The sequence below is a fragment of the Nomascus leucogenys genome, chromosome 17, assembly GCF_006542625.1.
Source record: "Nomascus leucogenys isolate Asia chromosome 17, Asia_NLE_v1, whole genome shotgun sequence".
Classification (NCBI taxonomy): domain Eukaryota; kingdom Metazoa; phylum Chordata; class Mammalia; order Primates; family Hylobatidae; genus Nomascus; species Nomascus leucogenys.
In genome coordinates, this window is record NC_044397.1 from 19,122,541 (window position 1) to 19,138,582 (window position 16,042).

A 16,042-nucleotide genomic window follows, 5' to 3' on the forward strand; every position below is an offset into this window, starting at 1 on the left:
TCCCCGAGCTTACTTTGTTTCTCCTAGTCTCATCAGATGATCCCTCCTTTGCCCTTGAAGAAGAGTGAGGAGTGAAGAGTGAAGATAAAGATAAAAGCTTTCATTCCACATCTTCCAGAATGTCTGTGCTTCCCTTTTTATAGACTTGCAGGGCTATGAGTGAGTCCTTACTGGAGATGGTCTTTGGTGGGAGGGCCCTTCCCTCCCTTTGAGGCAACAGCCCTTTCCCAGCTGAACTGCCTGGCCTCCTGCCCCTGCTCCTGCCCAGCAGAGTTGCTCCTTGAGGCTAAGCGAGGTTGGAGGGGTGCGGAGGGGCAGTGGGATTGGCCTGTGTAGGGGAGGGCCTCTCTTCTGGGTTCTTTTGGTTCCATGAAGTCTTTAGTCACAGGTCTGGACTCGGAGCATATTTTGTGAACAGGCCATTTGATAGTTTTCTTTTCGAAGGCATCAACTTTGATTTGCGCCAACATGCTATTTTCCTAGTAATCTTTGCTAAGGCAACATTAAAATGGATTTGTATTATTTGAGCCTAATTTGGCTGGGAAGCTGGTAGGAAGCTGGAGGGGGATTCCTGGCTGGGAGAGGGTTTGTCACAAGGGTTGACGTTAGCATAAACATGAAGGCTGGAGGGGATGGCTGTTCTGCTTCCTGAGGGAGGCAGGAACAGCTAATGGGGTCTCTGGAATCCAACAGATTCATCTGGCAATCCCCAACTGATGTGACCTTGGGCCACTTTATAGTTCTGAGGACAGTTTTCTCTTGTACATTGTTTTAGGGTTGTTATGAAGATTAAATGGGATAATGTGGTTAAAGCATACGGTACAGTACTTGATATCTTACATCCTAGCAAATACTCACCAAAAGATTATTATTATTATTTGTAGGAGTGATCAAAAGGCTGGAATTTCTTTCATCTTCACCCCAAACCGCTGAAACTTTTTTTTTTTTTGTTTTTTTGTCTCTTCCTCTTGATTTCCTTCCTGTACTCACATTCCCTGGTTTTCTCTGTAGTCTGCACCCTACCATTCTCATGTATTTCCTTTGTTTAAAGTTAACCCAAAGTTTAGCTTGAGTCTGTCTTGTTCTATTGGGCTTTCCTTGACAGCTCAACCCGGACATGGTAGCTGCTATCTGCTCCGATTGCCTCAGGAATGTTACAAATTCTTGGGGGCAATGGCAGACGTGTCAGCCCCAGATTACCCCACAGTGCCCAGAACAATGAAGGAAGATTGCCACAGACATACAGTGAGTCACGGCGACTCTCATCTGGGTGGCTGAGGGAGGCAGCTGCTGCCTCAGCCTACCTGGCTTGCCAGTCAGGAGCACACAGAGCCGTCTCTAGGGAGCTGCTTATTAAGGTCAGGTGTTGGCCATACATGGTTTATCATTATTTTTGTTTTCAGCTATATAACCTTTGCTAAAATGATCTCAGGTGGACATGGAATATAGGAAGCAGCACACAGTCGGCTGCTCTTGGTGCAGTGGGGAGAGGCACCTGGCGTCCCTCCCCTTGACTCTTGCACTTCTGTGGACTCCCCGTGGCTCTACCCCGTGGAGATTGGAAGCTACCAGGAGGGTGGGGCTTCTGACCATAGATTGCTGATGGTTACTGGCTTTCCGTGGTTAACTTTTACACTATGACATGGAGCCTGACCTGCTGAGGACTCCTACCTCTAGGACAACTTGAGCTTGAGAAGTTTCATCCAGCCTTACTTATCTTTCATGTCTAGGAGCCCTGGGTACTATGGCTTCTGCCCAAGCATGGGAATAATACAACACAGGTCTGCAGCTTGGGGCATACATTCATAGGAACCGAAGAAAGAAAAGTGCAGAGGTCATCTATCATCTTGGGCAGAGACTGAGAGTGACTTCCTCCTGTCCACCCCCTCCTTTTCCTTACTAACAGAACCTACATGAGTAGAGGTGACAACAGGACCTGGTAAAGATTCCTTTTCCAAGTGTCTCTCACAGATAGGAATGGCCAGTGAGATGTATGGGCGGGGATTTAAGGAAAGCTTTTTTAGGGGTTTTGACTCAACTGACAAGCTCCACTTTCCCAACTCCTTTCTCTTTGTTGAGGAATGAGGATGTGATGGTTGGAGCTCCAGCAGCTAGCCAGGAAGCCACGAGGATAAGGGTCCTACCCAAAGAGTAGGATAAAGCTTACTTTATGCCATGAGGGCATTTGCGGAACTCCATACTAGAAAGACAGACATTAGACTTTCTGTGGTCATCTCTTTATGTGGTAGAGGAAAAAACTACAAATAAAACCTCTCACAACTTGTCTTTTTGAAGCCTCAATTTTGGAATTTTTTTTTTTACTGCCAGCCAAATGCAATTTCTCAGTGATGATATGTCATCACCACACTCAGTGATGTGGCCTCAGAGGACAACATTTGTAGCTTCAGGTGGTTTAGCATCAGCTTTTCTCCAATTAAGATGTTATATATTGACAGATCTGATTTCAATACCACTCCGCCTCTCCTCTGATAGCCTTTTCCAAAGCAGTGTTAATTTTCAAAGAAGTGCTTAAAAGGTTACGCAGAGATGAGAGGAAAATGAAAAACGAGAACCTCACCATTTGCAAGCTGAATAAACACACCATTATCTTTTGACCACAGTGAGAGACAAGAAGGAGACTGCTGGTCACTGTGGCCAGCCCTAATCACAGTGATTTTGGTGGACACATATTTCATCCAGCCTTACTTATCTTTCATGTCTAGGAGCCATGGGAATAATACAACACAGGTCTCCAGCTTGGAGCATACATTCATAGGAACCGAAGAAATAAAAGTGCAGAGGTCATCATTCAGTGATAGAACCTCCTGGTTTTTGTTTTTGTGAAGGCTCAAAATGCATCCCTCATAGCACAACACAACTATTTCTATGACGGCCAGGACCCCTCCTATGATTGTCATTTCTAACCTGGAACCCACGAGGATTGAATCCTTTCCTCTGGTCCCCAGGAAACTGGGCACACCTCACTATGCTCATTCTCACCCCTGGAAAGGAGAGAGGTGCCCTGGGTTGCGCTGGCACAACCACTGACTCTGGAGATCTGAAATAAAGACCCTAGAGGGGTTTCGTCCTCCCTGAAGTCATTTTATTAGATTATTACTCAGTGGGTGGCAGCTCCTCAAGGCCTTGGAAGCCAAACACATTACATTTCACTGCCAGCAAATAAAGGCACATTTCAGGGGGCTTCTGCGGAGTGAATTAACAGTTATAAGGGATTTCTGAAGGAAGAATTGGATATGTTCCCACTGATCTCAGAATTACACCTTTGACCCAGAATAAGTTGTGTTTTATTTTCTAAGACAATGCATTGGTCAGCTCTGGAATCACTGGGATGTGAATGGAGGGTAAAATGGCTCATCATATCATTAAGTCTTTATCAAAATTCCCCCAAGCATTGGATGGGGCTTTAATAATCAAAGAGTTAGTTATGTATGGCTCATGCCAACGATTATGACAGCACAAAATGCTTTTTAGCGATTTTCTTAGAATTAGCCAATAGTGATAGGCACAAACAGCCACTTCGGGGACATGCCAGCTGCTTCCAGCGAAGCTGCTGACATGAAAACAGGGAAAGGCACTAAAACAGGCACAATCCAAGTCATAATCTGCTTGCTAATAATTTCCTTTTTGTGTCTGCAGCCTTTAAGGATTGTCCTGAATAAAGGTATTCATAAGGACAGAGAGTTAAGTCAAGCCATTACACCGGGGCACAGCAAACTGCTATCACGAGGATGAATAAGGCTGGAGACCAAAGACAAGACTGATTAAAGGGTGGCGGAACTGATGAGTCCCAGCTGAGAAGCGTTCCTCTGTGTGGGTGGCAGCCCGTGCTGCGCATGGTCTCTGAGGCCCAGTCCAGTTCTTGGCACAGGCCAGCAAAGGGCAGCTGTGTATCAGTGGTGGAAGCTGCCCCATGGAATTCCAAACATCATTTGCATCTTTGCTGCCCGCTAACTCCCTTCCCAGTTGCACGCTAATTAAAGACTGTTTGGTTCCTCCACAGCAAAGACGCCTTTGACCGGCCGCAAAGTTCTCCTTTGAATTCAAAGTCTGCCCTGCATTTGTAACATTAAAAAAACCCCATTAGCTGCTCTGCCTCTGATTTCACTGACCTGTTTGTTTTTCTGCTGACATCTTTCTGGTGCTTTGATGAAGGGGCTTCGCTCCCACACTCCTTCCTGTGGCTTGGAAAGTACTGAGATGGGTGAGGTGCTTATTTACACATCTCTTTGGATCGTTAGGTAAAAGGGGTGACACACTTCTCACTCTCAGCAACATGTTGAGACAGGTGCCTGAGTGTTGCTTCTTAACTTACCTTCTTGTCAGCACACACCTGAATCTGTACAATCATAGCTCATCCAAAAGGACACCCCCTGTAGTGCTTTCCAAGTGTATATTTTCCAGAATTCTGTTTAAACTTAACTTGGTAGGCTGTGTATAGAACTACAAAGCCATTTTGTGCTAAAACCTTTTGTGTAAGAAACTATGTTTTCTAGGCCAGGCATAGTGGCTTACACCTGTAATCCCAGCACTTTGGGAGGCCGAGGCAGGCGGATCACCTGAGGTGGGGAGTTTGAGACCAGCCTGGCTAACATGGCGAAACCCCGTCACTACTAAAAATACAAAAATTAGCCGGGTGCGGTGGCAGGTGCCAGTAATTCCAGTTACTCGGGATGCTGAGGCAGGAGAATCACTTGAACCTGGGAGGTTGGAGGCTGCTGTAAGCCAAGACTGCGCCATCGCACTCCAGCCTGGGCAACAGAGTGAGGCTCCATCTCAATGAAAAAAAAAAAAAAAAAAAAAAAAAAGAAATTATGATTTGTTTATGTTAGAGATATATGGATTTTTCTTAACTCATAGGAGACTAATAATCAAAATTTTGATTCTAGTTCATAAAACTAAGTCTCAGACAATGTCGTGTATTTCCTTACTGATTTTTGAAGAAAGTATTTTTTTATTGAGGCAAATTTTATATACAATGAAATGAAGATCTTATCTGTACATTTTGATGTTTTTGTTTTGTTTTGTTTTTTTGAGAGTTTTGCTCTTGTTGCCCAGGCTAGAGAGCAATGGTGCGATCTCAGCCACTGCAACCTCCGCCTCCCAGGTTCAAGCAATTCTCCTGCCTCAGCCTCCCAACTAGCTGGGATTACAGGCATCTGCCACTACACCCGGCTAATTTTTGTGTTTTTAGTAGAGATGGGGTTTCGCCATGTTGGCCAGGCTGGTCTCAAACTCCTGACCTCAGGTGATCCACCCGCCCCGGCCTCCCAAAGTGCTGGGATTACAGGTGTCAGCCACCACGCCCAGCCTATTTTGATGAGTTTTGATCAAGGTATACCCCTGTGTAACTGCCACCCCGACCTAAATATAGAACATTTCCATCACTTAGCTCTCTAGTCACTACCTAGCCCCACAGGCAACCATGATTCTGACTTCTATCACCATAATTTTTCCTCTTCTTGAATCAGTTATGCTTTATGGTCTCTTTTCTGCAACTTTCTCCTGAGTTTGAGCAGCATATTTTTGAGATTCATCCCTGTCTCTGTACTGTGGCTCATTCTTTGTATTGCAGATTAGTATTCTATTATATGAATATACCATAATTTTATCTATTCTTGGATGTAACTTTTGTTTATCCATTCTTCTGTTGGAGATTTGGGTTGTTTCTAGTTTTTGGCAATTATGAATAACGCTGTTAAAAACAATGGTATTTTAAAAATCTAGTAAGTGAATAGCAATGGCCAAGTTTTCAAATGTCTTTTCCTTGCAAGCCAGTTTGATCATGGAAATAAAACCACCATCCAATAGGTTTGGATAAGTGTTCCATCAAATGTACTGCTGAGGCCCCCAAATGAGAGGGTTGCCTAGTGACAGATTTTGTTTTAGTGGCTTATATTAATAGGCAGAGCTCACAGCATTCTTTTAGGGGGAGTTATCAGCCAAACATAAATCATCACACACATCAGAATAATCAGAACTCAAGTTTCCCAAAATGAGGTTCATGTAACACCAGTGGTGGTAGACAAGATAAATTTTGGTGGTAAGTAGGCATTTTTTTTTTTTTTTTTTGAGATGGGGTCTCCCTCTGTCACCCAGGCTGAAGTGCAGTGGTGCCATCATAGCTCACTGCAGCCTTGACTTCTTGTGCTCAAGTGATCCTCCTGCCTCAGCCTCCTGAGTAGCTGGGATTACAAGTGCATGCCACCATGCCCAGCTAATTAAAAAAAAATTGAAATTTTTTATGTTTAATAGTTAATTGTTCATTTTTATGGTTACTAAAAAAGTATATGAGAAAACCACCACTTGCCCAAAGTTTATGGCAAGTGATGTTTTTCTCCTTTAGAGTAGTAACAGAGAGTCCTTCGGCAAATTTAAAGCAATGATGAAAAACACTTCGAAGAAGTTCAGTTGAAACTTGAATTATTAAATATGAAAAACACTGGCATTGTGGTTAAGATAGAGTGTAATGCTAATGGCCCCTTACTGGCTGTATGATCTTCAGCAAGTTACTCTTCCAAGTTTGCTTCAGGATATGTTAAATGGGCTATTAGTACAGATGTCACACATGTGCCGTGAGGGTTAGATGATAATGTATATGGTACTCTCAGCACATAGTCAGCAGTCAATAAAGTGACCTGTTGGTATTTCAGTGCAAGAATCAGCATCAGGTGGACAACCGAACACTGGCCAGGGATTAATGATTGGAACAGTTACGGGACTGTGTGGTCATCACTTCTGATACTCATGGACTTCAAAGGACATAACCTTAAACAAGTGTATGCAGGCAAAAGACATACTCTGGCAAAAAGAAAAACCTCACATCTGACTCTCCAAATTTAAGATCTCAATGATAACACTCCAAATCTATCCCTCTCTTCTAGGCAAACTCCACACCCTAAACCCCAGCTGCTAAATTTTCAGGTCGTGCAGCAGCAAGGGATGGAGGGAGAATGGGGAGTAGTACCAAGTGGCTCTCACTTGACTGTATGCTGCAATCACCCAGGGAGGGTTTCAAGAATATTGATACCTAGACTCCACCTCTGTGGTTTTGAGTGGTCAGGGTGGGGTCCAGGTGACTCTTAATGTGCAATCAGGTAAGGAAAACCTTGTTTAGCTCACTGACATTGGCTCAGTTCAGCCCTGACCCTCTGGAACAGGGTGGAAGTGGGCTAAATTCTATATGCTACTTAGTGATGTAAGGACAGCAATAAAAAGTCAACTTTGTTTTATTGGAGCTTGTTTATTCTCACACCTTGAAGGAATAGTAGGCTTGGTTTTTTCATCAATGATGCACTTTTGTATCATTCAGGCTGTGTCTGCAGTTTCTTTTCTCTGGTCTCAAGGGAGGAATCTTAAATGGCATTAGGTCTTCTGCCCAGTCCCCGTGCACAGGCCTCTTCCTGGCTCTGTTAGGTCTGATTGGAGACCCAGATGAGTTATTTTCAACCCAAATTTGGATCCGTTTTTGAAATGCTGCCTGTTACAGCATTACCCCAAACTCATGCGGTCACTGAAAGAAAGTTATTGTCAGTCGGCTTGGGCTGGCTCTGATTTCCCTGTTTTCCTGATTCCCCAACTGAGAGCCTTCAGCTTCAATCCAGATCTCAAGATACCAGGTTCAGGGAAGTCAGTGATTGGAAACTGAAGTGGTTACGTCCCAAAAGTCCTGATGCCAGTTCCTCAGGAACATCTGGCGACCTCTGCCATCTAACAAGGGCTGTCTGCTGAGCTCTGCCAGGTGTGAGGCAGCCAGGGCTCAGTAGTTGGGCAGTCGACTCCGCAAGCTGGCTCGGGTGTTCTTCGGAAGGTGCCCCAGAAAGGCTCCCGGCTTGCAGACCTTAGAAACCTTCACGCTCGCACTGGTATTTCCATTTCACTTTGGATGCTAATCTTGGGCTGCTGTCCATTTGGCAAGAAAACGCAGCTTTCTCTTGGGTGTCTTACCATATACTCACAAATATAAGTACAAATGTTTCAATCTGTGATTTGTATTACACTTGCAGGGTATATTGAGCTAAGACAACACTTCTGGGTTTGACTTGCCATGGGGGTTAGTTCCTAGTTTTCCTAGTACAGCTACAGGTAAACTAGTTCCTAGTTTTCCACGATGGCACTTAACCAATGTGGCATTTCCATATTTACACCAACAAAGATCCAGGAGCTAGGGCTGAAGGGTGGAAACTGCAAGACCTGAGAAGTCCTCAGACTTTGGGCCTGGTGCCCCTCATTGTCTCCACAGATGGAGAAAAGCTCCCACGTAATGCTGTGTGGTGCTATGGGGACCTCTGCCTACCCTACTGTGGGGCTTCTTTCCCCTACCCCATTCCTAATCCAGGAATCACTCAACAAGATCATAATTTAGAATTTGTTTTGTTATATTGGTGCCAACCAAATAAATGCCCAACCACTGTTCTTATGAAGTTACTGAGTTCTTAAAAATGATGCCTAAAAAAGTATCAATTTAATTATATCAATTTAGTTATGGCCAAGCTGCCATATATAACTTGTCTTAGGTGAAGAGTGATGATATGTACACATGGGTCTGAGAAAAACATGATAAAACTGTGAAGTGTACTAGATTTAAAATAGATTCCAAGAAACAAAAATACCTAGATTGTCAGAGAAGGAAAGTTCATAGCTTAATTCTTTGGTGTGGTCCATCTCACAAAGCATATATAAAACTAGGAAAAGTCTAAAATATTTGGATATATTTAAGCTGTTTCCAACATGCAGTGAGATTTGTGTTTATTAAATCTGCTTTTCCATATACATACAGAAAATTTAAAAAGAATAGAGAACACATTTCCAAGGATGAAATTTCCACATTTATTTTTCTTTTATGTGCATAGAAAATGGCAGTGAAGTGTCCTATGAACAAGGCGAGGAATGGGCATGGCGCTGAGGTACCAGCCTGGACGTTGTGCTTCCGAAGTACACTATGCGTGGTGGAGACAAAGGGTGTCGCGGTTTGTTTTTAATTGCTCACAGTTCCTGGGGCTTCTCATTTGTGTTTGAAGTTGTCAGTTTCTTCAAATCTCTTTTCTAGTGACACACTGCATTACAAATGATGGCACTTAACCAATGTGGCATTTCCATATTTACACCAACAAAAGAAATTTACAAGACATAATAGCATACAATCTTGACATTTAGTAATAGCAATAAAACATGGGCATCCATTTTATTTTTTCTGTACAAACTATCAGAACATAACTTTATTCACATTAAAAAAAATCTTTAATTTGATTTGACCTACACATCCCCCATTTCATTTCACCCATTTCTCAAACCTCTCATCACGTCACCCACACCTTCACCAGACTACAGAATCTATAAGTAATTAGACCTAACACCTAAATAGAGCTTAGAAAGTCCTCTCCCAAACGTTTCCTCACTTCCCTGATAATTCCTCAAAAAAGAAAAAAAAAAAACGCACTTCACTCATTCCTTCCACTTCACTTTCACATTTCAATCATCAAATCAGCAAGATGGACTTTTCACCTCAATCCAAACAAGGTTAGAAAGAAAGAGTTCCTCTGTTGGGCGTCTTGATGCTACACCCATGAGTCTGGGGACCCTGGGTACTGTTCTGCTCTATAAGAAGGTCGTTTAGTGGAATAAAAGTCTACATAATTTGTGGTCGATTTCAGTCCGTACTGTGTTGAGTAATCAGTAGAAGCTGGAAAGTGAACTCGGTCATCAAAATAAGGATCTTCATAGCTATGAGAAGACTGCAAATACAATCTGTATGCATCAAAGTTCTTTCTGTTGGAGTCATCTTGACTATAATACAGCTGTTGATGCTGTTGACAAAATGAAAAGGCAAATAAATAAAAGCAATCTTTTAAAAAGACGTGTTAGGAAAATTGATGTGGGCTTCCTGCTTCATATTTTTAAAGCAATATTCAGTATTTGCAGCTTAAGGTTAAAAGCTGTTTCTGGTGCACACTATGCGTTTACTATTGGACTCTAAGGATTTTAAGCTGCATTCTCAGGCAGGCTGCTGAGTTTCCTGTCCTAAGACCTCTAGAGAAGCAGATGCCTCAGGAGAGCCTGAGATCTCAGGGCAGGTGGCCCCAGAAACCTCCCCTCCTTACTGGAGGCCCTGCTGTGTGCTCAGCTGTGGAGGGACCCGTTACCTGGGCACGCCGAATGAGAGGATGGTCTTGATATTGGGTTTGACACAGGGGAATTATTAGCACATCACTAATTTAGTCAAGGATTGGGTTTCTGGGCCTTGGATAATTGTATAATTACCAAACCATCTTTTAGAACATTTACTTCAGATATGAAGATGGAGTCCATCCCTCCATTTTAGAAGATGTATGTGGCTAGGTGAACAATCGTCACACTTTGGAAACTCTGCTGTAAGTTGTAATATTAAAGGAATAAGTAATCTCAAGGCAGAAGAATAGTAAATTTGGGAGGCACGTGAGCAAATATGGTTCTAGAGGAAAAGGCTTCCCCAAGCCAGGGCTAAGTCCATCTGTAAGTGGGCAAGGCCAGGCACACATGGGCACCCACACAGGGCACACTGCTCTCCATTTCCTTTTGTTCCGTCTTAGCTTTGACCTCACATTAATTTCTTCAAATTGTGATGGTTATTATGTCTATGTTCTTGATTATGCCCAAATCCCCCTACTTAGTAAGATGTAACAAATTTACCACATAGGAACCAACGTCATGTCCTGAAACTCAATGCATTCTAACATTATAAGGATTTCAGAGCTAAATTCTCCTTTCAAGCCAGAGTTATGATTCTGGTCTATTTTTCCTGACTAAAAAACTGTAGTATAAATTATGAACAACTTGGAAAATTCTTTTTCTTCCATCTACAGAGAAAAGATGACGAGAAGGAGAGGTCTTAGAACACATCCTTATCTGAAGGACAGGATACAGTCTTGTTTTAGGAAACTCCAGCTGCTCTGTGTCATTGAAAGGGAAGAGGAGAGACCAGATGGTCCAAGTTCACCATGGCACCGGGAAGGACCTGAGACTGACTGCAGGCCCTTCATGAAAGCAAAGCCTCGGTGTGTTATAACCGCCAGTCCCACTCTTCCACAGTGAGGTCCATTCTGGCAGGGGCTGAGTCCACCTTGACCACTGAGACAAACAGACCTGGCGATGGACTCTGTTTTTAAATTGTGGAGCTTGGACAGGGAGGGGCGAGATGGAGAACGAGGTATACACAAAAGAGAACAACGTGATAAGGGCATGAAGTGTGCTTACCAACCTTCCCTCACCCAGAGGCTGGAAGAGATTTCAGAGCTTAACAGAAAAAGAGTGGGAAAAGGACACTGCTGGGCAAAAGACATGAACTAAAGACTTCTCGGCTGTCCCCCTCAGTGGCACGGTGATCTCAGCAGTACCGATGTGGATACTCAAGAACGTGAGGCTACCGTGGAAATGCTTTGCTTAAACCACGGGTGAGTTTCCAAGGAGTGAAGATCCCCAGGGAAAGCATCTAGGACCCTGCCGTGTTGGCCCAGCTCTGGGAAGTCAACCGACGTGGACCCCTTACTGTGTTAACTGCTAATCAGCCTTCTGTAAAAATGATATTGCAAATTCACCTGTAGCCGTCTATTTTGTTCTCTTGCTGGTGAGGAATAGGAACTGATGTAAATTGGTGAAGGTTTGCTGGAGCCTGTAAGAAAATATTTTATGAAATTAAAACTAGTGCTTATTACTCTGGTCCATTAGGCTGGGTGGTCTACCCTGTACTAGGGCTAGCACTGTCCCCGACAGGGCCTGTCTTCCCCACTGCCAATGCGGGCTGGGAGAGGTAGCAGTTCAGGGTCCCTGGATCTGGCCTGGCTGCTGCTTACCTCAGGGCTGGTGGGGGCTAATAGCAAAACTATGGCAAAAACAGGCTGCGTGTGTTTCCCCAAAAAGCAATGCCAGTGCAGAGCCCATGCGCAAACGTTCCTGCTCAAGCTCTGCTCATACGTGGGAGGGTTTCTCCAGCTGGCTTTGGACAGCAGCACAGGATCCTGAGCTGAGGAACACTCCTTTTCCAGGGCTCTGAGCTACAGCAGTGGGTCAGAGAGGAGAAGCGAAACACAGTATTCGAACAAACCCCATGCCTTCCAAACAACTGGGATTCACAATCTCAGGTCAAGGAAGGAGCAGCAGTTGGGCAACAATGGAGGCACAGTCTTGGGCCTGGCATATTTAAGTATGTTTTAATACAAAAGGAACTTGGTAATAATGAGATAATTGTCTTCAAAAGTCCATAGTAGACTCCTGATGATATTACCCTTCCATTATTGTTAAGGCTAGCAAAGATTTTTATTTTTTTAATGAGGAAAATGAAACGTACTTGAGGCAAATTAGTTTATTGAAGCAAGCGAAGAAGATACAGAAGGGCATGCATGCTAAAGAGGCGATCTGTAAGATAAAGCAGGCTGCTGCAAATCGGAAGCAACCATACACTGCAGTTGGTATGTGCATTTCCTTTTGCACAGAGCTTGGTGTTGAAATGTAGCATCTGCAATTTTCTGAGCTATTAATTGCCATAGTAACAACAGTCGATTAGTAAATAGTCCTGTGAAATCACAATTTCAAAGACAACAGTACAATGGAGACTGCTCCCCTAGCAGGAGTAAAGCTGCCACCAGCTTTTATTTATTTTTAATAGACAGGTTTGAGAAGAGTACTTTTTGTGGGGTAGCTCACACTGACTTATTTGGAACATCTAAAGTAGTTATAATCTGCCAGACGGTTGAGAATGGGAACAGTATGAAATCTTAGTAACCCTTTGGGCTGGTATCCTTTAAATAAATTGTATGCACAGCTTTCTGAATAGGATATAAAAATATTAACACTATGTAACATTATTTTTGTTATTCTTAAAAAATAATCACTTTGAGAAGAATCACATTATAATAACTTTTGCTATTTATTCAAACTCTTCTCCATGAAAATGTAAATGAAATTGATCTCCATTCTCTGGTTTGAATTTAAGAGATGAGCCAGTCTAGAAGATGTGGCTCCTGCAACCCGGGCTGAGGGTTCTGACGCATGTGGAAAACACAGAGACTGCTCGAGCCAGGAGGGGACGGAGCAAAGCGACTGTGCCAGTGAGCAGCCAGAAATGATTTATTTGGATACAGCCCTCTTTTTATTTGTGGCCACTGTACAACTACATACATACATACATACAAACAAGTACATGCTTGTTTTACTTTAAACAAGCAGAAAAGGCAACAATCCCCAAAGTAGGAAAGGGAATGACTGGAACATGGTTTGCTGCTGGGGGACTGTCTCAATACAAGCACAGGCTACTTCCCAGGCCACTGGCCAAGTGCCTGGAAATGCGGCTTTTCAAAAGACTGTATCACACACCCAACTGGCGTCTTACCAGGGTACGGGCCTTTATGTGTGGCATCCCCTTGGCTATTGTAATACTGCATAGGTGGCTGGGTCCTATCGTATTCAGAGCGAGGGTCTCTGATTCCTAACAGTGCTGGTGAGGAAGAGGTGCTGCCGACTGAAGGGAGAGGCAAAGGAGGAGAGAAAGAGGGGAAGAAAGAGAAATCAGCATCAGTATCCGTGGAAAATCCTCTCCAGAAACACAAAGGTCAGTAACTAGAAATGACACACAGCTGGTGCTGAAAATATCTCAGAGGGGCTGGGAGTTGAAGAGCAGCTAGACCCAAGTACCGCCAAGTGCAACCTGCATGCGGCCTGCCGCTGCACAAATCAGCAAAGTCAACACCGGGGCTCACTCTCAAGCTGGAGGGCAAGCCGCCCGGCTAAAGAGGCACAGTGTAGAGATCATGCAGCTTTCCCCACTAGTCTGTCTCAATGTCTTGACTAGGCCTTTGACACTGAGTGATAATAACTTACTAGCCATGCAAGAGTTATACTTGTTATTTTATGATCTGAGTTCAACTGCTTGCAAAATACCCACCTATTATCCTTTATGTATAGCTCTTCAGCCAACAGAAGTTTCATGGCATGTTTTGATTTCTAATTATTTCAAAAATATCCACCACATCTCTAAACATGTTTGAATAAGAGCACCCATTCTGTAAAATTTATAATTCTTTTTATGGTGATCAAGGAAACAATTTAAACCCAGTAAGCCTGGCTTATTAGGAAACGCACATGGTGCTAAGCCCTGACCTCAGAAAGGCCCAGAGGACTTTTTTACCCCAGCTTCGGCCAACATCTAATAACACTGTATCTATCCTTAGGACTCTTTTTGGACACTTTGGCACAGAAGGAAGAGAGAAACATTTCACACATTTTTTTTTCTTTTTCTTATTAAAAAAATCATCTTGCTTCCCCTAAAGTTAATTTCAAATAAGAGTGGCCACTTATTCACTTGACACACTCGAAAGCAACAGCCCCCCAAACCTTGACACCAATGGTTTTGCATAAATTGATGCTTTCAGAGGAAGACTGACAATGAAATACTTTTCCTAAAAAGTCACCTCACTGACATAGGATTGCTCAGTGTTAAACATGTAAGCATGTATGGACAATGTCTATGTGCTGCTCACCTTGCTTACTTTCCAGAAGGTAGTAGGACAGAAAGCATACCCGCCTGCCTCCAATGACACCAGCAAGGCATCAGACATGCCCGGAAGCAGATCCCACACTAGTGTGAAGGGATGCATTCTCAACCCTTAGAATAACTGGAGAAGCAGAAGTGGAGTATTCCCTACCACTGACTAGAATCCCAAAAGGCACCTAGGAATTTGAATGGGGCTAGCCAACACTGTCCAGCAGATATATTTAAGGGGTCCTGAAAACAAGGTCACTATTCATTAACTATGTGCTAATGATCCAGGGGTGGGCAATCTTTTGGCTTCCTTGGGCCACAATGAAGAGTAGTAATTATCTTGGGCCACACATGAAATACACTAACATTAACAATAACTGAGGAACTAAAAAAAAAAAAAAAAATCACAAAAAATCTCATAATGTTTTAAGAAAATTTACAAATTTGTGTTGGGCTGCAAAGCCATCCTGGGATGCATACAACCCATGGGCTGCAGATTGGACAAGCTCGTACTAATCTAAAATTATCTTTTGCTTGTCTATGTGCCTTTTGTTATAGAGCCACACCTCTTAATTTCTCTGGCACCTCTATTCCCAAGACCCTAAAAGGTTCTGAGCATTTTTCTAAAAGAAAGCAGTTTCAGGCTATACCTGGGAGCTTAGCAAGGATGTTAAAAACAAGACACGTAGGTTTCTTTCAAGAAAGCAACCCATAATTTAAAAACTAAGATATATACCATACGCAACAAGCACAGATAATTAAAAAAAATTCTAGTTCGAGTGGGGACATCCAATTATGTGGCAAGAACCACTGGCCATGTATATTAGTCTTTTTGGCCACATTTGTCCACATGAGAAATAAGACTGCCAGCAGTAGCACTGCTGAATAAAATAGATAATATTTAAAAGTCCAAATGGATGATTTAAAGCCAAATAAAAATAAGATACTTATTACTTTTCCTTTCTCATTTTGGAAAGAATTAGATTTACAGAACTGATTGGCTTGGCAGTAATAATCTGCCCTTACCCGTAAAAACATTTAGTCTGAATCTCAAAACATTCTTTCCATCAAGTTAAACATTACAGAGAAGTAGGTAGTGTGGTTGCCAGGGTTCCCAACTTAAAAATCAAAAGGAATTCCTACAGACCCACCCTGTAAGGCCTGCTTCCATTAGCAGCAGATGCTGGGGGTCTGCAGAGGAAGGAGGTTTAACTGGAAAGCAGGCAGCTCTCCCAGGTTGCAGACCTGAAGACCTTAAAGGTCCTCTGTTAAAGGACCCTGCTTCTAAAAGGTTTCACTAAGAAAACTTAAAAAAATTCACTTTGGAGGAGATTCCAATCTCATGGCCAGCTGGCATACAGGGCAGCCACTTTCAGGCATAACTCCGTGCGTCTCAAAGTGTGACCCTCCACTCTCGGGCACCCCGATCCCCTGTCCAGTCTGTCAACTGCAGCTTTCAGGGCCCCTTCTCACACTTAGTGAGGCAGACTTGAGGGCAGGGCCTGGGGCACT

The 16,042-nt window shown here is 43.2% G+C and overlaps 1 protein-coding gene across 11 annotated transcripts in view; it reads right to left on the reverse strand.

Annotated features, from left to right (window-relative positions):
• Window positions 1-8,823: 8,823 nt before the first annotated feature.
• Window positions 8,824-16,042, reverse strand: part of PKP4 (plakophilin 4) — a 228,263-nt gene continuing 221,044 nt past the window's right edge. For 10 of the 11 annotated variants that reach the window (XM_012496517.2, XM_012496518.2, XM_030797014.1 and 7 more), the window contains 3 exons: window positions 13,382-13,510; window positions 11,592-11,665; window positions 8,824-9,824 (listed from right to left, as the gene is read on the reverse strand). In XM_012496517.2, the coding sequence (XP_012351971.1) occupies window positions 9,576-9,824; window positions 11,592-11,665; window positions 13,382-13,510 (452 nt within the window). In that variant the 3' untranslated portion in view covers window positions 8,824-9,575. The remainder of the gene's footprint in view (window positions 9,825-11,591; window positions 11,666-13,381; window positions 13,511-16,042) is intronic. The other variant, XM_003266146.3, reaches the window with a different exon arrangement.